Source organism: Prionailurus viverrinus, chromosome B3 (genome assembly GCF_022837055.1).
Source record: "Prionailurus viverrinus isolate Anna chromosome B3, UM_Priviv_1.0, whole genome shotgun sequence".
Taxonomy (NCBI): Eukaryota; Metazoa; Chordata; class Mammalia; order Carnivora; family Felidae; genus Prionailurus; species Prionailurus viverrinus.
In genome coordinates, this window is record NC_062566.1 from 114,832,546 (window position 1) to 114,859,261 (window position 26,716).

The 26,716-nt window shown below is 39.1% G+C and overlaps 1 protein-coding gene across 16 annotated transcripts in view; it reads right to left on the reverse strand.

Moving 5' to 3' along the window:
* Window positions 1-2,206: 2,206 nt before the first annotated feature.
* Window positions 2,207-26,716, reverse strand: part of ENTPD5 (ectonucleoside triphosphate diphosphohydrolase 5 (inactive)) — a 49,386-nt gene continuing 24,876 nt past the window's right edge. For 15 of the 16 annotated variants that reach the window (XM_047864749.1, XM_047864750.1, XM_047864738.1 and 12 more), the window contains 11 exons: window positions 26,116-26,259; window positions 17,900-17,975; window positions 17,590-17,625; window positions 17,173-17,261; window positions 16,782-16,861; window positions 16,118-16,179; window positions 14,826-14,927; window positions 13,519-13,659; window positions 12,725-12,781; window positions 8,483-8,598; window positions 2,207-5,768 (listed from right to left, as the gene is read on the reverse strand). In XM_047864749.1, coding sequence (XP_047720705.1) covers window positions 5,682-5,768; window positions 8,483-8,598; window positions 12,725-12,781; window positions 13,519-13,659; window positions 14,826-14,927; window positions 16,118-16,179; window positions 16,782-16,861; window positions 17,173-17,261; window positions 17,590-17,625; window positions 17,900-17,975; window positions 26,116-26,259 — 990 coding nt within the window. In that variant the 3' untranslated portion in view covers window positions 2,207-5,681. The remainder of the gene's footprint in view (window positions 5,769-8,482; window positions 8,599-12,724; window positions 12,782-13,518; window positions 13,660-14,825; window positions 14,928-16,117; window positions 16,180-16,781; window positions 16,862-17,172; window positions 17,262-17,589; window positions 17,626-17,899; window positions 17,976-26,115; window positions 26,260-26,716) is intronic. The other variant, XM_047864753.1, reaches the window with a different exon arrangement.

Here is a 26,716-nt window from a genome sequence, read left to right on the forward strand (position 1 = left end):
TAGATCAGAGTAGAAATAGAGACAAAAGATATTTAAAAAAAAAAAAAAAAAAAAAAAAAATCAATGAAACTAAGTTGGTGTTTTTTTTGTTTTGTTTTGTTTTTTTAAGTGGGCTTCATGCCCAGTGCACAGCCTGACATGGGCTTGAACTCATGACCCTGAGATCAAGAGTCAGATGCTTAATGGACTGGGCCACCCAGGCACCTCAAGAGTAGGGTTCTTTGAAAAGATAAAATCCACAAACCCTAAGCAGACTAAGCAAGAAAAAACGAGAGGACTCAATCAGAGATCAAAGAATAGTTACAACTGATACACAGAAATACAAAGGATCCTAACTAAGAGACTCCTGTAAAAAATCACATGCCAACAAGCTGTACAACCTGGAAAGAGTCAATTAATTCCTGGAAACATACAATCTTCCAAAACAGAATCGAAGAAACAAAATATGAATAGACCAATGACTAATAAGGAGCTTGAAACAGTAAATAAAAAACCTCCCAATAAGCAAAGTCTAGAATCAGCTTCACTGACAAGTTCTACCAAACTTTGAAGGAAGATTTACTACCTTTCTCAAACTCTTCCAAAAGAGGAGGAATAGCTTCCAAACACATTTTACAAGGCCAGACATTACTCCAAAAACCAAAACCAAGACAACACAAAAGGATAGGCCAATATCCTTGATGAACATAGATGCAAAAGTTCTAAACAAAATACTAGCAAATCTAATCTAATGATACATTAAAAAGGATCATACACCACAATCAAGTGGAATTTATTCCAGGGATGCAAGGATAGTTCAACATACAGAAATCAATCAATGAGATATGTTAACAGAAAGAAAAATAAAGTCATCTGATCATCTCAATAGATGCAGAAAAACCATGTGACAAATTCAATACCCATTTATGTTAAAAATTCTCAACAAAGGGGCACCTGGATGGCTCAGTTGGTTAAGCATCCGACTTCAGCTCAGGTCACAATCTCACGGCTCCTGGGTTCGAGCCCTGCATCAGGCTCTGTGCTGACAGCTCAAAGCCTGCTTTGGATTCTGTGTCTCCCTCTCTCTGCTCCCACTCGCACGCTCTCTCAAAAATAAACAATGAAAAACAAAATTCTTAATGAAGTAGGTACAGTAGGGAACGTAACAACACAATAAAGGCCATATATGACAATCATATAGCTAACATCATACTCAACAGTGCAAAGTTGAAAGCCTTTCATCTAAGAACAAGAACAAGACAAGAATGCCCATTCTTACCTCTTTTTTTCAATACAGTACTGGAAGTCCTAGCCACACCAATTAGTCAAGAGAAAAGGCAGCCAAGTCAGAAAGGAAGAAGTAAAACTATTTGCAGATGACATGATACTATACATAGAAAACCCTAAAGACCCCGTCAGAAAACTGCTAGAACTAAAAAATTCAGTAAAGTTGCAGGATGTAAAATCAATGCACAGAAATCTGTGGTGTTTCTACACACTAAGAATAAAGCATCAGAAGAAGTTAAAAAAAAAAAATTCCATTTGCAATTTACATCTGCATCAAAAAGAATACCTATGAATAAATTTAATCAAAGAGGTGAAAGACCTAGACACTTATGACTATAAGACACTGATGAAAGAAACTGAAGACACAAAGGGAAGCTGTTCTGTGCTTATGGATTAGGAGAATTAATACTAAAATGCCCATACAACTCAAAGGCATCTACAGATTCAATGCAATAGCTCTTAAAATTCCAATGGCATACTTCACAGAATCAGAACAAATAATTCTAAAATTTGTATGGAACTACAAAAGATCCCGAATAGCCAAAGCAATCTTGAGAAAGAACAAAGCTGGAGGTATCAAGCTCCCTGATTTCAAACTATTTCAAACTACAAAGCTGTAATAATCAAAACAGCATGGTATGGGTACAAAAACAGACACAGAGATCAAATGGAACAGAACTGAGAGCCCAGAAATAAACCCACACATATCGGGGCAATTATTTTACCACAAAGGAGCCAAGAACACGTATACTGGAGAAAAGTCAGTTTCACTCGTATGTGGATCTCAAAAAACAAAAGGGCAAACAAAATAAAAACCTTATAGAGAATAGACCAGTGGTTACCAGAGGAGGTGGTCGACGGTACGGTGACTAGGTCTGTGGTGGTGATCACTGGGTAGTATACACAGACGAATTATAAAGCTACACACCAGAAACTTATATAATAAAGATTTATGTAATTCTTTTTAATGCTGGTCATAAATTTACACAATTGCTTTCTGATGAAGATAAAAATTAAAAATACCCAGTTCATGCATTTTGTTACAACTGCTGTTTCAAAATCCCTAACAATGCAAATTAAACATAAATTGCTTTAACCTTGGTTAAAGGTGCACACTGGACTTCCTGAAAAAAAAAAAAATCTTCTTAATGTTAATTACTTCCTTATCACAGCACCAGAATTCAATTTTATTTATGGTTCCTCTCTGGGACACCATTGTCTGTTCAGTAATAAAACAATAAATAATTGCACAGGTTTGAAGACCTCAGGAACCAGGTCAAAGGGGAAAGTTGATTAGCAGCAGAATCACATACATGTTTGGTTGTAGACTAGTGGCTGACCTGTGGGAGAAAGGGTGTCTTGCTCTGGGTTTTCGAAAAGCTCACTTCATGGTCCCAGAGAATCCTTTTATAGATTTGTGCATCCATTGTATTTGTACAATGTAAAAAATATCTTGCCCAAAAGTCTGATTTGAAGATGAAATGAGAAGAAACTGTCTGCTTTTGAACCAAACTAAGCTATTCTTGGGAATAATTTTTGAAGGGATGAGAAACTTGTTACCACAGGGGGAGCTTTACAGGCGAATGCAGAAAATTTGTAAAGATACTAAAGAAAGTGACAGTCATGAAACTTCCTGTAATCTCAGGAAAAATATGGCCAGAATGGAATAGGGCAGTTACTGTGAAAAACTGAGTGAGTACTAGCAGAGTCCAGAAAGGTCACCATAGGGAAAAAAGATCATCTTTCACAAAAAATGGAAAGGAGACTGTGGACTCCAAAAATACACCAACCAAATCAGGCAGGACAGGAAGAATTTTAAGGCACATCTTGCAAACCTCCACGACCCACAGAAGATGTTCTTCATATGATGATGATGTAACAACACAACATTCATTATGTGCCAGGCCATGTCCTTAGTGTTTGAAATCTTACACATTTAGAGAAAGGAAACTTAACCAGCAACATTAGACTCTATATGACCCCTCAATAAGAGGCCCAAAAGGTACACTAAGGGGCAGAAAGGACATTATAGAAAATTTTTTTCTAAGAAATAAAAATTCTTATTCCAAGTTGCTCCTAAACTGGATAAATTAATTGTCCAGATGTTCTCATCAAGGGAATCAGAATATATGTAGATACACTTCTGGAATCTTCTGCATCTACTGATTTCTACCTATAGATTTCTGAAGGTATCTGGGATGACCAAAGAAGTTGGGTGAACAATACTTGGCTCCTATTTATAAGCCTCACAGACAAGCTGTGGTGCTAAAGACCATGGAACCTTACCTCTCCAGACCCATCAAGCTGGATGAGTCTAGTGAACACAGCTTACCTCTTGGGAAAACTTGGTTTCTACTAGAGGAAATAGTCTCTCTCCCTAATTATATGGAACAACATTTAGTGTATGATGACTGGTTCCAGCACCCTGTTTTTTGTTTTTGTTTTTTTTTTTTTTTTTTGAAAAGAAGCCATATGGTATGTTAAAGAAGATACCATAAAGGACTTGGAAGTTTTCTCCAAAGATTGAAAGGCTGTGGAAGGAGAGATCAGAGCAGATCTAAGACCACTGATAGGTAATTTCAGCTCAATATAAAAGAGACTTTCTTTTAACATCAGCAAAGTCCAAAAATGGAATAAGCTATCCAAACACATGCCTAAACAGAAGATGAATGATAACCAACTGGAAATGTTCAGGGAATTCTGCAATGGGCAGAAGACTGGGTTTTATCTTTGGTAGTTTTCAACTTTCTAAAGATTCTATTTAATTATGTAGCATCTTTTGAGGAAGACAGTAGGTATAAAAGTGACCTCAGTATAATAAAAGAAGTATCTGAAGAAATTCCACATTGAATTAAAAAACAAAATTTGGGGGATGAGGATATAGAAATTTGCCTACTTGCACATATCAGATGTTAAATATTTATTGACTCAATGGAATGACTAAGAAATAAGTTTCCCCAGGAACTAGTGTGAGGGCCAGGTATATTTAACACTTGTTTGAAAGAGTCTACTGTGAAGACTACAAGTTTGGGGACATGCAAACTTTGTTAGAAAGAAGCTGGAGGCAAAGAGCTAAGGTAAAGGAGCCAGACTATACAAAGATCTTTGAAGTCTAAGAGCACTTGAGTGGGTAGATAAGAAGCAGATGATGATCCTGTAAAAAAAAAAAACAAAAAACAACCCCCGCCCCACCACCACTACACACACACAAAAAAAGATAATTAATTTTAGGGGAAATAATTCACAAAATCAAGAGCTCTCAACACTCAAACAAAAAGAGAATCCGCCGTACTGATGTGGGCCAAAATGGCCAACCTAATCAAATATTAGGTACCATCAAGAAAGGTACCAGAAACCCTGGAATTAAAAAATAATTTAGAGGAAGTTAGCTAAAATTATCAGGGTCAGAGCAGAAAGAGATATGACTACAAACGGAGAGAATAAAAGGGCAAACTACAATGAGCTGTGACCCAAATCTAGAGACCCTTGCACAGCACAGCCAAAGGCATCTGAGCACAAACCAAAAGCCAGAGTAGATGAATTTCTTAGAAATACAAAGAAAACTCATTCAGGATGAAAAATTAACTATAAACACATTTTCCTGGGAGGAGGAACTGGCACTGAATACACATACATTCCTATAAAGTTGGATATGTTAATTAATCCCAGGATTGCCTGATTAAGAGAAGGTCTATTCAAGGGAGCCACACTCTCCCAAACCTTGTCCCTAGAGATCAAATAGACTCCTTTTTTAGGCTGGGGTCTGCACAGTGAGGAGTTGCTCTCTATCTTGCCAAGAACTGGCACAAAGCAGGATCACACAATTCAGGTATGTTACCTTTTCTCTCCCTTGGAGTTACACATGAAAAGCATAAACCAGGTTTTTGTTTTTGTTTTTAGGGGAGGTGAGTGGAAAGAGGGTGGGACGTGGCAATGTGTAGGGAGGAGGAAAAATTACTGGTGTTGATAGGTCATGGGATTGCAATCAGTGGGCTTAGTGTAGCGTGTTAAGAGGAAAATTAATACGTTCAAAGGAATGAGGCACTCAAAGGGCTGAAATGAGATTTTTCTTTGGTTCCCAGGGACCTGTCCCTGGGCTCTCCAAGGTTAATTTCAAAGCTTTTCCTTTTGGCTGTGACACACAAAGAACCTCAAAGATTTAGACTCTGGTGCCAGCTGTGCAAGCAGAGTGGTAAGGTCAAGAGTTCACATTAGATATACAGAATTAATTAGACCCAAATCTCCAGACTCAAGGGCAAGACCTGTCTCCAAAAGCTCCTTCCTCCTGATGAATTGAGCTGCTGGGCTTCAGTCCAGGCTATCCTCAGACTAGCTCAGAACATGACTGAGTCCTCTCTCCTTCTACCTTTAAAAAGGTTGTTGGCAAATGCAATCCTCAGAAGAAGGGCCTGGCCTCAGTGGGAGATCCCCAGAGACTGCAGCAGGTGAAAGGTGGCCCCCAAGGCCCAGCCTGTCTCTATGTTGTTCACTTTCTTTGAGAGCTGTTGAGTAGAAAAAAAAAGTTCACATTTTTATTTCATTTTCAACTCTGGCAAGCATGACATAGGCAGAGAATATCTACAAAGATCACACATGGCCAAATCAAGGTAAAATTTGGAGTAGCCAGCCTTTGGAGGCTTCCCACTACCACTCTCTATAACGGTTTCCCTCTTGCCGTGGCTTATTGCCCCTACACCTGCCAATCTGATCTCTGAATCTTCTGGCTTGGAAGTGGTCTTACCCAGGCCTTCTAGACAGGACCTTTTAGACAAACAGGCTTCTGAATTCTTTTCCCTAATCCCGAAACAAAATACAACAGGAGGCAGGAATCAATTTAGGGGCAGGAAAGAACATATTAAACTTCACAATTCATAGTTTATAAACAACTGAATTTTCTTAAGCACTAATTAATAACCAACCAAGGCATTTAAGGCATTCTAGGCCAGGTTGTGTCTCAATCAGTTCAGTGACTTTGGGCAAATGTTTAAACCTGATTTCTTCCAATACATAAAAAGAAGATCAGATTAGTATTTATCAAATTGTTTTCTTCAGAATCTTAGGAGTTCTTGGAAGTGCTTCAAAGGAGAAAAGGAGGCCAAATGCTGATCCTTCCAGGCCTCATTCCTCCACTTCAACCAGACAGCTCCACTTTGATTAGTTTTACTGGCATTCTGTATCTTTTGTTAAACAATAATGCCACTACTGATAACACCACACACAAAAAAGTTTGGAGACCAGTGGATTGGTTTTAGTCTTTTTTTCTAGGACTAATTTCTTATGACACAATACTTCTTTGTTGACCAGGTGAAATCTACATTCTACTGGCAAGTAATTCTTTGTTAAGTACCTTAAATGCCAATATTCTTGTCAGATACAACACATGAAATCCAAATACCTTAGTACAAAGTTTATGAGTTTATGAAATCTGTGTAACACAAGAAATGGGGCAATATAAACTCATCTGGAATTGAGGAAACAGGAAGGGGAAATGATGCAAGCAAGGGTACTTCAATGTTTATTTATTTTTGAGAGAGAGTGAGTGTGCATGCATGTGAGCAGGGGAAGGGCCAAGAGGGAGACACAGAATCTGAAGCAGGCTCTGGGCTCTGAGCTATTAGCACAGAGCCCAACGTGGCGCTCGAACTCACGAGCTGTGATATCATGACCTGAGTCAAAGGTGAACGTTTAACTGACTGAGCCACCCAGGCACCCCTGCAAGGGCACTTCAAAAACAAAGTACGGCCTACTTATTTGACCCCAAAGTACAAGGTTGCCTGTGCCATACTTCTATTTTTGTCACATCTCCTTTAATAGATTATATGCTATTTGAGGACAAGATTTCAATTTAATCATCTTTGTAACCATAATGTACAATTATACAATTATGGTACAGAAGACAAGAAAACAAATGGGATGGGTAAAACATATAAGATGTGTTTAGAATAGATAAATAAGTTACTACAAAGTAGAGCCTGCATGTACCTAAACACATGGACAGAGACAGCAAGACAAAAAGGGACACAAGATTCAAGAGGCACTAAATATATGAGGCACATATAAAATATATAGGACAGGGGTGCCTGGGTGGCGCAGTTGGTTAAGCGTCCGACTTCAGCCAGGTCACGATCTCGCGGTCCGTGAGTTCGAGCCCCGCGTCAGGCTCTGGGCTGATGGCTCGGAGCCTGGAGCCTGTTTCCGATTCTGTGTCTCCCTCTCTCTCTCTGCCCCTCCCCCGTTCATGCTCTGTCTCTCTCTGTCCCAAAAATAAATAAACATTGAAAAAAAAATTTAAAAAAAATAATAAATAAAATAAAATATATAGGACATACTACATATACACAAGGCATTCAACATTAATGAGAACTTGAATAAGCCACTCACTGGTGACATCCTTTTGTCCTCTGCTGAATAAAACCATCTAATAGGGTAATGAGTGAGTGAATGCTACTAGCCATTGTACCTGCCCCTCTGCCTCTCCGAATAGAGCAAATTTGTGTGACAGACCCAGGCACCTTCTGTCCTTGTACCCCCTTGATCAGCTCTAGAACTTATAACTGCACTATCAGCAGAGAGAGAGAGAGATGCAGGACATATGAACCCAGGAATTAAGAAGTATGGCATTTCCAGCCTGCCCATTTCCACCCTATCCTATATGTTCTCACCTATCCTATTTCTTTCCCTTTGCTTCTTGCCCTGAGTTTTGAATTTGATTCAATAAACCATGTGACTTGGGCATCTTAATTTGGGATGCAAGCCTTTCTGCTCTGTGACCCCTAGGATAGCTTGCCTGGGAATATACTTAGAAGTTACCATTGCATCAGGGAGCCTGGGTGGCTCAGTCGGTTAAGCGTCCGACTTTAGCTCAGGTCATCATCTCACAGCTCATGGGTTTGAGCCCCACGTCGGGCTCTGTGCTGACAGCTCAGAGCCTGGAGCCTGCTTCAGATTCTGTGTCTCCCTTGCTCTCTGCCCCTCCCCCGCTCATGCTCTGTCTCTCTCAAAAATAAATGAAAACATTAAAAAAAAAAAAAAAGTTACCATTCCATCAAGCTAATTTCCCACATTCATGGTGTCTTGCAGAGGGCCTTGTCCATAGCCCTAACAAAAACACCTCATAATTCCACCTGCAGCCGCTTTTATTACTAAACAAGTTCTTAAATCTTCCTAATTCCCAAATAAGTAGACTGTTACATGATTTCAGTACCATCTCTCTTACCTGTAAGACAGTACTGTCTGCAAAGCCAAAGCCATCCTTCAACAAGGCTGTGATGTAACTGAGATCCATGCATAGGAAAGGACTGCCTGAGGTGAAGTTTTCCAAGTTATCACACACTGAAAGGGAGAGAGTGAAGAGTGGAATTCAAGTTTGAGGCTAACTGACAAGTGTAGGATTTTCTCAAAATACACACTTAGGATAAGCAAAGCAGAATTCTCCATTTGGCTAGCACCTGGGAGTCTTAAAGACTACAACTGTGCACTGACAACCTCTGTAAGGCCACGGTGTTTAAGAATTTGCACATTTCTGATGTCACATCTTCTTTACTCAAAGGTGCCTGGGATCCTGGTTTATTTGCTAAATTTCTATTACCTGTTGTTGGGGCTTAATTCAACTAAGTCCCTTACCTATTATTAATGCTAAGGCCCAGAAGACAGAGAAATACCAGTAGCCCTACTTTGGGGCCAGAGGATAAGAGCATTTATCTGTATTTCCATGGATGCTCTCAAAGAAGCCCTTGTGGCTATTTCCCATATATTTTGGTGCTCAGTATTTCATTAACACTGATAACACTATTTCAATTTAAAAAAAAAAAAAAAAAAAAAGGAAGAGCACCATACATAAAAATAAACTCAAACTAGATTAAATACCTAAATGTGAGACCTAAAACTGTAAAACTCTTAAAACAAAACAGACAGGAATCTCTTGGACATGGGCCTTAGCAACATATTTATGGATATATCTCCCCAGGCAAGGGAAACAAAAACAAAAATAAACTCTTGGGACTACATCAAATTAAAAACCTTTTGCAAAGCAAAGGAAACCATTGACAAAACAAAAAGGCAATTTACTGAATAGAAGATATTTGCAAATGGTACGCCCAGTAAGGGGCTGTATCCAAAATATATAAAGAACTTACACAACTCGACACCAAAGAAACAGACAATCCTATTTAAAAATGGGCAAAGGCACTCCATTTATGGTAACTTGATATCACAGCAAGAGAAAACTGATACAACAGGGTTCTTAGGTGGCTCAGTGGGTTAAGCATCCCACTTTGGATCAGCTCATGATCTCCTGGTTCTGAGTTTGAGCCCTGCGTCACGTTCTGTGCTGACAACTCAGAACCTAGGGTCTACTTTGGATTCTGTGTGTGCCTCTCCTCTGCCCCTCCCCTCCCCCCTCTCTCTAAAAAATAAACATTAGGGGCGCCTGGGTGGCGCAGTCGGTTAAGCGTCCGACTTCAGCCAGGTCACGATCTCGCGGTCCGGGAGTTCGAGCCCCGTGTCGGGCTCTGTGCTGATGGCTCAGAGCCTGGAGCCTGTTTCCGATTCTGTGTCTCCCTCTCTCTCTGCCCCTCCCCCGTTCATGCTCTGTCTCTCTCTGTCCCCAAAATAAATAAACGTTGAAAATAAAAAAAAATTAAAAAAAAATAATAAATAAATAAATAAACATTAAAAAAAAGAAAACAGATACAGCTTTTCTTTAGTGACGATTTAATACAGTTTGACATTAACTTTTATATATAAAGTGTTCATAATTTTAGGACTGTTTTATATGCTAGTGTTATTAGCCTTTACCTATTTTATTTTTATTATCTATTTATAATGCTGCAAATAATGTTAAGTTTATTATTCCATCCATTAACTTTATAGAGGATGCCTTTTCCCATATACAAATTTTGTTTTATTTTCAATCACGTCAACCTCTACCATCATTTTTAATGCAGTCTCAATCTTAAAACTTGTCTAAATAATCTAATTTTATCACATGTAGTCATACTTCCATATAATTTTCAAATGTTTAAAATTTATGTTTTAGTATTTCATGCAATATGTGAATTGTACAAAAAAGTATAGTTTGCTTATATTATCCACTTTAGGAGAAATACATCTTTACTAAACTATTTGAAAAAGAAAATGGGCAAAGGAACTGAATAGACATTCTTCCAAGGAAAACATACAGATATCCAACAGACACGTGAAAAGATGCTCACTTCTTACTAGACATGTTGCAAGAGGCAAGGGAAACAAAAGCAAAAATGAACTATTGGGACTTCATCAAGATAAGTGAAGGAAACAATCAACAAAACTAAAAGGCAGCCTACAGAATGGGAGAAGATACCTGCAAATGACATCCCCAATAAAGGGTTCATATCCAAAATCTATAAAGAATTTATCAAACTCAACACCCAAACACCAAATAATCCAGTTAAGAAATGGGCAGAAGACATGAATAGACATTTTCCCAAAGAAGACATCCAGATGGCTGACAGACACATGAAAAGATGCTCAACATCGTCCATCAGTGAAATACAAATCAAAACCATGATGAGATAACTCACACCTGTCAGAATGGCTAAAATTAACAACACAAGAAATAACAACTGTTGGCAAGGATGCAGAGGAAGGGTGGGAATGCAAACTGGTGCAGCCACTCTGGACAACAGTATAGAGGTTCCTCAAAAGGTTAAAAATAGAACTACCTTATGATCCAGCAGTTGTACTCCTAGGTATTTACCCAAAGAATACAAAAATACTAATTCGAAGGGATACATGCACCCCAATCTTATAGCAGCATTATCTACAATACCCAAATTATGGAAACAGCCCAAATGTCCACTGACCTATGAGTGGATAAAGATGATGTGATATATATGTGTGAGATATATATATATATATATATATATATATATATATATATATATCTCACACATCTATATAATAGAGTATTACTCAGCCATCAAAAAGAATGAAATCTTGCCATTTATAATGACATGGATGGAGCTACAGAGTATTACGCTAAGTAAGTCAGTCAGAAAAAGACAAATATCATAGGATTTCACTTATATGTGGAACTTAAGAAACACAACAGATGAACATATGGGAGAGGGTAAAAAAAAGAGAGAGGGAAACAAACCATAAGAGACTTTTATGGGTCAGAGGGTTGATGGAGGGAGGTGGGTGGGGGATGGGCTAGATGGGTGATGGATACTAAGGAGGGCACTTATTACGATGAGGACGGGGTGTTGTATGTAAGTGATGAATCACTGAATTCTACTCCTGAAACCAATATTGCACTGTATGTTAATTAACTAGAGTTTAAATTAAAATTTGAAAAGAAAAAAGAAAAGATGCTCAACATAACTCATCACCAGGGAAATGCATATCAAAACCATAATGAGGTATCACTTCACACCAATCAGAATGGCTAATATCAAAAAAGAATAAGAAGTGTTAGCAAGGATGCAGAGAGAAGGGAACCCTCATGTACTGTTGGTAGGGATGTAAACTGGCAGTGCTACTGTGGATAATAGTATGGAGGTTCCTCAAAAAATTAAAAATAGAAATACCATATGATCTAGTAATTCTTTTACTGCTTATTTACCCAAAGAAAATGAAAACACTAATTCAAAAAGATATAAGCACCCCTGTATATACTGTAGCATTATTTACAACAGCCAACTTATGGAAGCAGCCCAAGTGTCCACTGGTAGATGAATGGATAAAGAAGAGGTGGTGTGTGCGTGCTCACACACCAATGGAATATTACTCAGCCATAAAAAAAGAATATCTTGCCACTTGGGACAACATGAACAGACCTAGAGGGTATTATGCTAAGTCACACAGATATGATTTCACTTACATGATTTCACTTATATGTAGAATTCAAAACAACCCAAGACAAATGAACAAATAAAGAAAAAACTGAACTCTTAAATAGACAGAACTGGTTGTTGCCAGAGGGGAGATGGGTGGGGGAATGGGCAAAATAGATGAAGGAGATTAAGAGGTACAAAATTCTAGCCGTAAAATAAATAAGTCACAGAGATGAAAATTACACCACAGGGAATACACTCAATAGTACTGTAATAATGTTGTACGGAGACAGATCATGACTATATTATCGTGGTGAGCACTGGGTAATGTACAGAATTGTTGAATCTGTATGTTGTACACCTAAAACTGATATAAAATTGTATGTCAATTATACTTCAATAATAGGGGGAGAAAAGGAAGAAAGGAAGAAATATAAAGAAAAGGTTTTCATCATTTCCCCAAAGCTTCTTGTATTCCCATGGTTTTCTATGCCACTTGATGCTTTTAACTCCTGGCAAAAACATGAAACCAGCCTTTTGAGCAGCTTTCTGCTGACTGTGGTGCTTTGGGTCACTTTAAGGTCATTAGAGTTGGCAGGCACAGCCTCGTGGACTCGCCTTCAAGGGTTCCCACTGGCACTTACCTTCCCTTGCTTTTCTTTCAAAATCTTCAACTTTTAAAACACCCCCTGTTTCATAATCTAAAATGAAACAGTAGCTGATGTCAAAAAGCCTTCAAGGAAACATAAGGAAATTCATCCTAGTGAAATTTATAATAATGAAAAACTAAAGTAAATTTTTACTAGAAGTAAAATTTCCAACATTACAAGATGGGATAAACAAACATGACATATCCATACAACACAGTCTATGTGGTCTAATTCATTTATAATTATTCTATGTATATTTAAACACAATAAAAAATGACCTATTAAAAAAACCCAGAAAATAGGAAATTAACTCATATCTCAGGCCATGACAGATCACATACATACATTCATTCACAGAACCAACAAAAAGCAGTACTATTGTGATAAGAAAATAAAAGTTATAAAGGGGGAGGAGAAAACTTTTTGGGGTAATGGATATATTATTTTGAATTTGTTGATGGCTTAATGGGTATACACATATGTCAAAACAATAAATTATACACTTTAAATATTCACATTTTATGTTGATTATACCTCAATAAAAATGTAAAAAAAAAAAAAAAAAGATTTCATATGTATTTGCTTAGGCCACTTTCTAGCTCCAAAAGATTCTAAATCATATTTATCCTTCCATTGCAGTGACTAAGGTCATTCAATAGCCAGCAATGGAGAAGAAGTAAGGTGATCACTCATGATGAAGCATTTAAAATTCTCCTTTTCTCCCTTTCCCTTCCCCACCACAGGTTTGCCCAGCTTCCTCCCTAGACTGATACCTGGAGTAAACTTACCAATCATGTCTGTGTCAACAGCACGATCGTAATAGTAAGAGAAAGCATAGAAGGAACTTCTCTGGACCTCATCTGGCTGGTGAAGTTTTCCTTGGACCACCCTCAGCACTTCAGTGTAGCAGGGCTCAAAGCCCATTTCCCCTGCCAGGGCAAGAGTGTACAGGCACAATGTGAGAAAAATAAGAGCTCTCTGGAGCCAATAAAGGAACAGCAGGAGGATCAATGAAAGCAGATTCTGGGGCTGAGGACAAAGGGCTTACAAAGCTGAGCAAACTTCCACAGTCCTGTCACTCTGGAGGAAAGGTACCTGCTTCCCCATGGCAGCTCCCCTCCCTAACCCGTGTTCACCAAAATAGCCATACCTAACCTGAAGCTACTGCCTAGCCTTACATGCCATGGTATTCATGAGGAGCATCCAGAAGGCTCACCTGCTTCCTTCACTGGAAAAATTGAGTTTTTTATCTTGACTTTAAGGTCTCTGCTTTTTATAATACCTGAGATGAATTCTTTTTCTCATGGTCTCAGTTTTAAATGTATATAATATTATTTAAAAAGCTAAACAATGGGGCGCCTGGCTGGCTCAGTTGGCTAGGAGGTTGACTCTTGATTTTGGCTCAGACCATGAGATCAATCCCTGCATCAGGTCCTGTGCTAACAGTGTTGAGCCTGCTTGAGATTCTCTTTCTCTCCGTCTTTCTCTGCCCCTCTCATGCTCATGCTGTTTCTGTCTCTCTCAAAATAAATACACTTAAAAAATAAACTTTAAAAAAGTAAAAAAAAAAGGGGCTCCTGGGTGGCTTAGTCGGTTAAGCGTCCAACTTTGGCTCAGGTCATGATCTTGCGGTCCGTGGGTTCGAGTCCCACGTCGGGCTCTGTGCTGACAGCTCAGAGCCTGGAGCCTGTTTCAGATTGTGTCTCCCTCTTTCTCTGACCCTCCCCTGTTCATGCTCTCTGTCTCAAAAATAAATAAATGTTTAAAAAAAATTTTTTTAAGTAAAAAAATAAAATAAAAAGCTAAACATTAACTGAATTTGAAATAGTGTTCCTCCTTGCTGAGGGCATCAGACCTAGGTTAAGAACAGGCTTCTAATGGGTCTACAACACTTGGGCAGGGAAAGAGAAGGACAGAGAGACAGTGCCTTGTTCACTGTCACTTCATACTATTCCTTAAAGGCATACCAAGATCTATTTGGAATGAGTCCCTGCAAAAGACAAGCTTCTCTTAAGTTCTGAAAAACATCTCCTGTGGGACTTTTCCAGACTTCTACTGTAAAGGTAATTTCAACCAGTGAAAAAACATCACTTGCCTTCTTTGTTGCCACCATAATGGTATTTCACGCCCCCAAAGATCCACTCTGCTTCCAACCATCTTGGTAGACAGGCACTTCGGAAAGTGTGTCCATCAATCCCTGAAAGAAGCCAGACCATGAAGTAAGAAGCAAGGGTGTGTGTATGTGTGGGAGAGAAAGAGACAGAGAGATAGAATGTGTGAAAGACACATGCACACACAAATGCAAGAAGACAGTAAGGTTGAAAGGAATTACCAACGTAGGTAGTTCCATGACTGGGTCCTATGACAGGAATTCTTAACTCAGGGTTCATAGATGGGCTTTGTGGGGTTCGTGAACCTCCTGAAACTATAAATTTTTGTGCATATGTGTATTTGGCAGAAAGGTTCATGGTTTTTATCACATCTCAAAGAAACCCAAAACCTACAATGGAATATGTTCCCTCCTTTCTAAAAAAAAAAAAAGGTAGGGGCACCTGGGTGGCTCAGTCAGTTAAGCTCTGACTTCATCTCAGGTCATGATCTCATGGTTTGTGGGTTCGAGCCTTGTGTCGGGCTCTATACTGACAGCTCAGAGCCTGGAGCCTGCTTCGGATTCTATGTCTCCCTCTCTCTCTGCCCCTCCCCCCCCAAATAAATAAACATTAAAAAAAGAATTTTTTAAAAAAAAATTTTAAAAAGGTAAAAAATATGCTTCTACTTTTCTCACAGTAATAGTTTACTGTGAGCCAGGCAGGCACCATAGAAAGTACATTAAATGCAAAATCTCAGATAAAGGGAGGAAAGAGGCACAGAAAGGTTAGCTAACTTGCCCAAAATCAAAAAGCTGGCTGAAGCCAGTTCTACCTGACCCCAAAAGCTGAGATCTTAAATGTTCAACCACGTTGAAAGAGGTGAATAAAGTTGTTCAGTTACTCCACTTGCAAGTGGACTGCACCCTTGCAGTGGGTGCTTCTTGCAAGTGGACTGCTTCCTGCACCCCCCACGTAAAACTAAGGGATTGAAAAAGCTTCTGCCAAATTCACTCTTCAAACCTTGAATTTCTGCACACTTCAGCCTTCTGGTCACAGGCTGTTCCCCCTATATATATAGCCTTCATTCCAGAAATGGCTAATAATATATACCAAAACTACTGAACACAACATAAAGTAGAAAAGGAATTTGCTATTATCAGGTCCAGTATACAACACATGCTTCCTAATTTGGCGTAAAGCTTTCCTCCACAGAATCACTGTCAAGAAAGGGGAAAGGCAAGCTGAATACTGATGTCACTCTCACCATACCCCAACCAGCACAGGTACCCAGACGAACCTTCTGTTTCCAGGGCTCCCAGGGTTGCTAGTCTTGCAGCTTTTAATCCAAATCCCAAGTAACTGTAAAATATAGGATTGACTAATTTCATGTTGGTCCTGAAGCTCTCCAACCTAAAGCTACCTCTTTCCAAAGTAGCATGGTTTCTGTGTCTCCCTCTGAGGGAGGAAAACCTCGTTCTCTGCAACCTCTTCATCTTGTGTGGACAAGTGGTAATTTCTGCAGTTTAGATCAAGGCCATCCAGAACTTTCCATGCCTATGATTTAAAGGCCAGAGATAGTGACACTTCGTACAGTCCGACCTTGGGAACCATCCCCAGAAAAGCTCTCATTATCTTAGCTTCCAGCCCCAATGTGATCAAATCCACGGCCAGATTTAGAACATCTGAAAGCAAACTCAAAGGAATTGGTACAGAGCTTTGGCTGAAGTTTCTCCAAGTGTTCTCTCTACAGAAAACTTTTAACTCTTTAAGTTATACACTTCTGAGGCCAAGAATGGAGAAATCTCTTGGGTCCTTGAGCTATGGTTTCAGTTATTAGACCTTTGCGGATTGGCAAAAACTTTGTGAGGCTGGTCAGATGCAGTAACAGATGTGAAAATGCTTTGGAAAGTTAGGAGAATCATACAACATGAAATATTATTCCTCCATGTCCCCCTCCTCACCTATGTGTATAGAGCTTATAAGTGCTGTTAAACATCTCAAATGAAGTGAGGTAGCCCCTAGGGGTTTGTTCCAGGGTCTTCTGCAAATCAGAAAAAGCAAAAAGACTATTCAGGATCTGCAAGCGTTTGGAGGTGTTACCACCACCATCCCTGTCCCTCCCCCAAGAAATCAGAAAAGAAACACAGACTAAGCTGCTAATCTCAAAGGGATGGAGGAATCAAAGGGACTCTGAACAATGAGGGAGCAAGGGGAAGTACATCCAGTTATTAACTGACTCCACTCAGACTATTTGTGGTAGAGCTGCTGTCCTAAAATGGGGTACCACTTTCTTGGCACCACGATATGCCTGCCAAGTGGGTTGCTAACCAGGCCTTCATATAAATGACTCACCTTAAACTGGGGTAGGAATGTGATTTGGGTGGAGGCCCCCCCGAGGTCCAGGGTCCCCACAGTTTCCCGGCTCTGGCCATGCAGCTGACCTGTGAATGATAGCCAGCTCTGAATATCTTCTGCTTCCCGGCAGCTCAACACTCCTCTGTCTGCAATCTCTGTCCTGCTCTTGTATATTGCAGGTGTTTCATAAGTATTCCACTGCTCCCTGGTCCTGAAGGGTATAGGTGAATGCTAACCTAGAAGGATTCTTGCTGTAGCTGAGGCCTTGAAGACAGGTATAAACAGTAACTTCTTATAGTTTCTTTCCTTCCTTTTTTTTTTTAAAGCACAATACAAGCAAAATGGGATTTTTTTTGCTCGGACCCTCATGTGAAACCCAGTTAATATCTTAGAATAAACTTGAGAATGTATTACCTGTCAGAAAATTCACAGTAACCCAAGCTAATATACCTGAAAGACAGAGAAAAACAAGGATTACATCTCAAGAGCATTTTTCCCTAATCTTCCTCGACCCCAGTTTTTTTTTTCTCTAAATTTTGTGTCTAAAACACGTATTCCTTCTCCCTGTCCTTCAATTTCCTGTTATCCCATCCCTCCTTGTGTGTTTCTCCTCATTTAGTTCATTTTACTTCAGGACCTCCACCTCTGTTCCCAGTTCCTTTAATCAAAATATTTAGTAACCCTGGCCCACTCCCCCCAGAACATGTACTAACACCTCTCCCACCTTCATAAGATCCATCCATGATGCTAACACTGTCATTTGGTACCAGGAAAGGTGACTTCTTGAAGATTTCTCTTACCTAAAGAAAAAGGGAAAAAACCTGGATTCCCTAAGGCAATAAAGATTTCCATACTTTGGGTATATCGTATAAGGTTTAGAAAACTACACTCTTCATTTCCCTAAATAAAATTTTAGAACACATTTCTATTTATTTATTTATTTATTTATTTATTTATTTATTTATTTATTTATTTTATTTATTTATTTAGAAAGAGAGAGAGAGAGAGAGAGAGAATGAGCAGAGGAGGGGCAGAGAAAGGGGCACAGAGGATCCAAAGCGGACTCTGAGATCGGCTCTGTGCTGACAGCAGAAAGCCCAATGTGGGGCTCGAACTCACAACCCCTGAGATCATGAGCTGAGCCGAAGTTGGACGCTTAACAGACTAAACCACCCAGGCACCCCTAGCAGAACTCATTCCTTTTGTCTAAAAAACCAGAGAAGGGAACTACACAAACCATTGTTGGTTTCTTGTAAAAACAAAAACACAGGAATTACTCTGACTTTAAAGTAAATCTCAACCAGGGGAACCTGGGTGGCTCAGTGGGTTAAGTGTCTGACTTCAGCTCAGGTCAGGATCTTAAGGTTTGTGAGTTTGAGCCTCACATTGGGCTCTGTATTGACAGCACAGAGCCTGCTTGGATCCTCTGTCTCCCTCTCTCTCTGCCCCTCCCCTGTTCATGCTCTCTCTCAAAAATAAACATAAAAATTTTTAAAAAATAAATAAATCTCAACCGCTGTCTACATTTATAGGTGAACTGGACCTAAGAAAGGGCACACATTTGACTCTTTCAGCTCAAATTAGGATCCTGTAATTTTTTAAAAAAAACACTTTATTAATTTTGCCTGGGCACACTGGAGGCTAAGAGGACCTTTTCCCACTTCATTTCTTAGATGACAAGATAAACGGATGGTAGAGAAGAGTTGGGCCTGGGCAGCTCCTGAGGCTACAGAAACATTTCTTCTGCTCTCCCATCAAATTCTGCCAGGTCTTTGCCCTTGCGGGTAAAGAGGACTCATGTCCACGGGCTGGAGTACTCTGCTCTCAGCCCCTGTTAGATTCTGGCACATGGCTGAGGCCTCAAGAGTCCAGAGACCCCAGGTCTAGACTTATTTATCCTATTTTAGGAAATGGGAATTAATATCTCTCACACACTCTTGACTCTCCACAAATAGAGGTCAATTATATGGGTGTTATGTCTTATTTTTTTTTATATGATTATCATGAGGCAGAGGGAGACTTCCAAACAGGAATAGAAGGAACTCTGGTCTACTGGCTGTTTTAATTCCTGATAGGATGAAACACTTCATGTGGTGACCTCTGGACCCTGTTTCATCCAGGAAAACCCAGTGATCTATAAACAAGTTTTTAAAGAGAAGATAGATAAGCAAACAGTAATAAACACAGAGAGTTTCTGCTCTTGTCCTCTCCACTCTTCTCCCCTGTTCACAGTTTATTCTCAACACAACAGCCACAGTGTGCTTTTAAAACAGATGTCAGATGCTGCCTCTCAAGACCCTCCAATGACTTACTTCTTGGAGAAAAAGTGAAAGTTCTTACACTTGCCTTTAAGGCCCTACATAATAAACCCCTCACACCTCTCTGATCTCATCTCCTACTTCCATCACTCACTCCCTTCCAGCTACATTGACCTCCTGGATGCTGTTCCTTGAATATACCAAGCATTTTCCCTGATTTAGGCTTTTCACCTGCTATTGCTTCAGCTTGGAATATTCTTCTACAAATGTCTTGTATAGCTTGCTTCTTTACTCTTCTCAGGTCTCTGATCAAATGCATCTTATCAACAGTCTTCCCTGACCGCCCTATTAAAAATAGCATCCCTCCACATGACTACCAGCATTCCCTAGCTGCCTTCCCTTGCTTTTCTTTCTCCATAGCATCTACAGCACCTGACATACTTTGTAGTGAGTTGTTTAGTTGTTTACTTTCTGTCTCCTTGCAACCAGAATGTAAGTTCCATCACGGCACGGACTGTCATTTTTTGCTCCAGGCAGCATGTTCCTGGTAACCTCACCAATGCTCAGCACTCATATGCTGAATATAAATGAATACATGAATAAGGAATCAGGATTCAGATTCTCATGCAAACATGCTAGGCAGCTTGTCCTTGGACAAGGGACTTAAATGCTCTGTGATGACAGTCAAAGGAAAATGGATTTTGAGCTCTGAATTACACACTGATAATATAGAATAGTTTTTTGTTGTAATTTTTGTTATAATGGGATCCTACTTGTAAATATTCTTCATACATAATTTAAATCTTATTAGTCTGCATGTTTTTAAAAATAATTTTTTATTAAAACATTTTTTTAAATGTTTATTTATTCCTTTTTGAGAGACAGAGAGCACACAAGCAGGGGAGGGGCAGAGAGGGAGGGAGATACAGAATTGCAAGCAGGTTCCAGGCTCTGAGCTGTCTCCAGGCGCAGAACCTGATGTGGGGTTCGAACCTATGAACCATGAGATCATGACCTGAGCCAAAGTCGGACATTCAATCAATTGAGCCACCCCAAAAATTTTTTTAATGTTTATTTTTGAGAGAAAGAGAGAGCATGAGCAGGGGAGGAGCAGAGAGAGAGGAGACACAGAATCTGAAGCAGGCTCCAGGCTCTGAGCTGTGAGCACAGAGCCTGACGCAAGGCTCAAACTCACAAGCTGTGAGATCGTGACCTGAGCCAAAGTTGGACACTTAACCAACTGAGCTACCCAGGCACCCCCCCCTTCAATAATTTTTTTGAAGTTGATTTTTTATTTATTTTGAGAGAGAGAGAGAGAGAGAGAGAGAGAGCGCGCGCTCAAGTGGGAAAGGGGCAGAAAGAGAGGGAAGCAGAATTCCAAGCAGGCTCCGCACTATCAGCACAAAGCCCGATGCAAGACTCAACTCACAAACCACGAGATCATGACCTGAGCTGAAATTAAGAGTCGGATGCTTAACCAACTGAGCCACCCAGGCACCCCTAGAGTTTGCATGTTTTATGCAAAATAAGTATGCACAATAATGCTAAAAATACTGAGTTTAAAAAAACTTCTCTACTTAAATTTTTTACTTGAATAAGAAATTTAAATGGATGATCTTTAAAAATCTCACACTTAAAATTCCATGAGTCTTCTCAAAAGCTTTATGCTGAGATGCTACTAAACAATAAATGAGTCAACCAAGAAATCAAAGAAGAGGGGCACCTGGGTGGCTCAGTTGGTTGAACATCTCTTGATTTCGGCTCAGGTCATGATCCCAGGGTCGTGGGATTGAGCCCCATGTTGGACTCCATGCTGAGTGTGGAGCCTGCTTAAGATTCTCTCCCTTTGCCCCTCTCCCCTGCTCGTGTGTGCTCTCTCTAAAATAAAACAAATAAAAAATAATTTAAATTGAAAAAAATCAAAAAAGAAATAAAAAATTACATGGAGACAAATGAAAATGAAAACCTAACAGTCTAAAATCTTTGGGATGTAATAGGGGCACATGGGTGACTCAGTTGGTTAAGTGACCGACTTTGGCTCAGGTCATGATCTCACTGTTCATGAGTTCAAGCCTTACATCAGGCTCTGTGCTGACAGCTTGGAGCCTGGAGCCTGCTTTGGATTCTGTGTCTCCCTCTGTCTCTATTCCTTCTCTGCTTGCGCTCTCTCTCTCTCTCTCTCTCTCTCTCTCTCTCTCTCTCAAAAATAAAGATAGATTAAAAAAATTTTTTTTTAATCTTTGGGATGTAGCAAAAGTGGTCTAAGAGGGAAGTTTACAGCAATACAGGCCTATCTCAAGAAGCAAGAAAAATCTCAAATAAGCAACCTAACCTTACACCTAAACAAGCTAGAAAAAGAACAAAAACCCAAAACCAGCAAAAGGAAGGAAACAGCATTAGAGCAGAAATAAATGATATAGGAAAAAAAAAAAAAAACACATCTATGAAACCAGGAGCTGGTTCTTTGAAAAGATCAACAAAATTGATAAACTTCTATCCGGATTCATTAAAAATAAGAAAGAGAGAGAGAGAGAATTCAAATAAACAAAAATACAACGAAAGAGGAGAAATAACAATTGATATCACAGAAATACAAACAATAAGAGATTATAAAAAATTATATGTTTACAAATTTCACACAGAAATGGATAAATTCCTAGAAACATATAACCTCCTAATACTGAAATAGGAAGGAACAGAAAATTCAAGCATATGGATAACCAACAAAGAAACTGAATTAGTAATCAAAAAACTCCCAACAAACAAAAGTTGAGATCAGATGGCTTCACAGGTGAATTCTACCTAATATTTAAAGAAGAATTAATACCTATTCTTTTCAAACTATTCCAAAGTATAGAAGAGGAAAAAACCTTCCAAATTCATTCTATAAGTCCAGCATTACTCTGGTACCAAAACCAGATAAAGATACCACAAAAAAAGAGAACTACAAGCCAAAATCTCTGATGGTGCAAAAATCCTCAACAAAATACTAGCAAACCAAATCCAACAATACATTAAAAAAAAATCATTTACCACAATCAAGTGGGATTTATTCCCAGGATGCAAGGGTGGTTCAATATTTGCAAATCAATCAACGTGATACATCACATCAATATCAGAAAGGATAAAAACCATGTGATCGTTTCAATAGATGCAGAAAAAGCATCTGACAAAGTATAATATCCATTCATGATAAAAACGAGCAACAAAGTAGGAAGTTTAGAGGGAACATACCTCAGCATAATAAAATCCTATATGAAAAACCCACAGCACCACACTCAATGGGGAAAAACAGAGAGCTTTTCTCCTAAGATCAGGAACACGACAAGGCTATCTACTCTTATCACTTTTATTCAACATAGTACTGGAAGTCTTAGACATGGCAATCAGACAAAATAAATAAATAAAAGGTATCCAAATTGGTAAAGAAGTAAAATTTTCACGATTTGCAGATAACATGAGACTACATATAGAAAACCCTAAAGACTCCACCAAAAACTGCTAGAACTGACAAATGAATTCAGTAATGTTATAGGATATAAAATCAATGTACACAAATCATATTAATGCGCATTAGTGTGCATTTCTACATACTAATAATGAAGCAGCAGAAAGAGAATTTAAGAAAATAACTCCATTTACAAATGCATCAAGAGGCACCTCGGTGGCTCAGTCGTTTGAACGTCCAACTTCAGCTCAGGTCATGATTTCATGGTTTGTGGGTTTGAGCCCCACATCAGGCTCTGTCTGTGCTGACAGCCCAGAGCCTGAAGCCTGCTTTGGATTCTGTGTTTCCCTCTCTCTCTGCCCCTCCTCAGCTTGTGCTCTATCTCTGTCTCTCAAAAATGAATAAAAGTTAAAAAAACAAATTAAAAAAATAATAAGGGGGCACCTGGGAGGCTCAGTCAGTTGAGGATCTAACTCTTGGTTTCTGCTCAGGTCATGATCCTGGGGTCATGGGATCAAGCCCCAAGTTGGGCTCCATGCTGAGTGAACATGGAGCCTACTTAAGATATATTTTCTCTCTCTCTCTCTCTCTCTCTCTCTCTCTCTCTCTCTCCTCCCCCTTCCCCTCCCCCTTCTCTCCCGGTCACACTCTCTCTCAAATCGAATAATAATAATGATGATAATAATAATAGATACCTAAGAATAAACCTAACCAAAGAGGTGAAAGACCTGTATAGTTTTCAACTATAAAACACTGATGAAGGAAACTGCAGATGACACAAAGAAATGGAAAGACACTCCATGCTTATGGATGAGAACAAATATTATCAAAATGTCTATACTACCCAAAGCAATCTACAGATTTAATGTAAGCCCTATCAAAATACCGATGGCAGTTTTCACAGAACTAGAACAAAAAATCCTAAAATTTGTATGAAATCACACAAGACCCTGAATGGCAAAGCAATCTTGAAAAAGAAAAAACTGGAGTTGTCACAATTGCAGACTTCAAGTTATATTACAAAGCTGTAGTAAAACAGTATGGTACTGGCACAAAAACAGACACATAGATCAATAGAACAGAATAGAAAACCCAGGGAGCGTCTGGGTGGCTCAGTCGGTTAAGTGTCCAACTTTGGCTCAGGTCATGATATCATGGTTTTTGAGTTCCAGCCCTGCGTTGGGCTCTGTGCCGACAGCTCAGAGCCTGGAGCCTGCTTTGGATTCTGTGTCTCCCTCTCTCTCTGCCCCTCCCCTGCTCATGCTCTATCAAAAATAAATAAACATTAAAAAAAAAAATAGAAAACCCAGAAATAAACCCACAATTACATCGTCAATTAATCATTTGTCATGACAAAGGAGGAAAGACTATGCAATTGGAACAAGACTGTCTCTTTGACAAACAGTGCTAGAAAAACTGGACAGCTACATGTAAAAGAATGAAACTGATCACTTTTTTACACCACACACAAAAATAAACTCAAAATGGATTAAGGACCTAAATGTGAGACATGAAACCATAAAAATCTTAGAAAAGAGCACCAGCAGTAATTTCTTTGACATCAGCTGTGGCAACATCTTTCTAGATGTGTCTCCTAAGGCAAGGAAAACAAAAGGGAAAATAAACCATTGGGCGTCAAAATAAAAAGCTTCTGCACTGTGTAGGAAACAATCAACAAAACTAAAGTCAATCTACTCAATGGGAGATGATATTTGCCAAAACATATCTGATAAAGAGGTAGTACCCAAAATACAGAAAGAACCGATACAACTCAACACCAAAAAACCTACAAATAATTCAATTAAAAAAATGGGCAGAAGACATGAACAGACATTTCTCCAAGGAAGACATACAAATGGTCAACAGACACATGAAAAGATGCTCAACATCACTCATCATCAGGGAAACGCAAATCAAAACTACAATGAGATATCATCTCACATCCATCAGAATACCTAAAATTAAAAACAAAAGAAACAACATGTTGGCAAGGATGTAAGAAAAAAAGGAATCCTTGTGCACTGTTGATGGGAATGCAACCCCTGTGGAAAACAGTATGGAGGTTCCTCAAAAGGTTAAAAATAGAACTACTTGATGATCCAGTAATTGCACTACTGAGTATTTACTCAAAAAATTCAAAAACACTAATCCAAAGGGATATATGCACCTCTATATTTCAGCGTTATTTACAATAGCCAAATTATGGAAGCAGCCCAAGTGTCTATCAATTGATGAATGGATAGAGAAGATATGGTGTGTGTGTACATATGTGTGTGTACACACACACACACACACACACACACACACACACACACACACAATGGATTACTTAGCCATAAAGAATGAAACCTTGCCATCTGGAACAACATGAATGGAGTTAGAGAGTATAATGCTAAGCGAAATATGTCAGAGGAAAGACAAATCCCAAGTGATTTCACTCATATGTGGAATTTAAGAAACAAAACAAACGAACAAAGGAAAAAACAAATAAAGGAGAGAGACAAACCAATCTTAACTATAGAGAACTGATAGTTACCAGAGGGGAGGTGGGGGCAGGGGGAATGGGTAAAATAAGTGAAGGGGATTAAGAGCACACTTATCATGATGAGCATTGAGTAATGTAGAGACTTGTTGAATCACTATATTGTACACCTTAAACTAATGTAACACTGTATGTTAACTATACTAGAATTAAAATTAAAAATTTAATTTAAAAAACCTTTATGCTGAGAGAAAAAAAGACATTAAAAAAAGAACATAAACTGTATAACTCCATTTATATGAAATGTAAGAACAAGCAAAACTAATCTACAGTGATAGAAAGCAGATCAGTGGTTGTCTGGCTTCAGGGGAGGAGGAAACTGACTGCAAAGGTATATAAGGAAACTTCTGAATTTGTCAAAATTCATTTAACTGTACACTGAAAATGTACACATTTTAAGTTATACTTCAATAAAGTGGGCTAAAAATAATTTTTGTGATTCTAATAAGTTAGAAGAGTTAAGACTATCATGGACAGGAAATACTTTAAAATTATTTAGGAAAAGTTGTATAAATTCAAGAGTAACGTTTAAAAACGTGAGTAGCTAGAACAAGAGACCAGTTACCAGAGTGCTTTAGCGATGGTGGAATACTAAAGGTAGCAGTCACATTCCAAAGAGCTAAACACCCCTAAGGCAAATATTCACAGAGGGAAAAATAATCATCTGTGATGCAAAGGACTCCGAAGATTACCTCAAAGAGCAGAGCCTGGGCTTTCTGTTCTGGCAGTAAGCGCAGTCCTGCTGTTGCCTTCAGGACCACTGGGGTTCTTTTCCAGTGACTTCGGGGGATGGAATCTTTGGCCACCTCTAAGAGTCCTTGAACAGTCTCAGCACCCTTCAAAAGAGATAACCTACTCATACAGTGAACAGTTCATTTAGTGGCAACTGTCTATTCCCTCAACATGCTCGGGGGGATAACAGGAGTGAGGGAGCAGGGGGCTCCAACCACTCTCTGCTCTACAGGAGAAGAAACCTAGATAAGTAGGCTTCTTTGAAGGAAAATGCATTTAATTTTGGTTGAATGATAACAAAAATTATTCTTTTATAGCATGGTCATTTTAACTGATTGTTATTTTGTGTCTCATAAATTAGCTTCAAGCTAGAAAGTTGGGTACGGTGAAAAAAACACCAGATTTGGAGTTAGAAGACTTGCTTGCTAGCTCTGTGGCTTCATATAGGGACTTGGTTTCCTCAACTCTACGATGGGAGATACGCCTCATCCCACTGAAAAACTGCTGAGTGCATTGCATGCGGCAGACTGCATGTACGCGCACACAAAGGCTGGTGTGGCT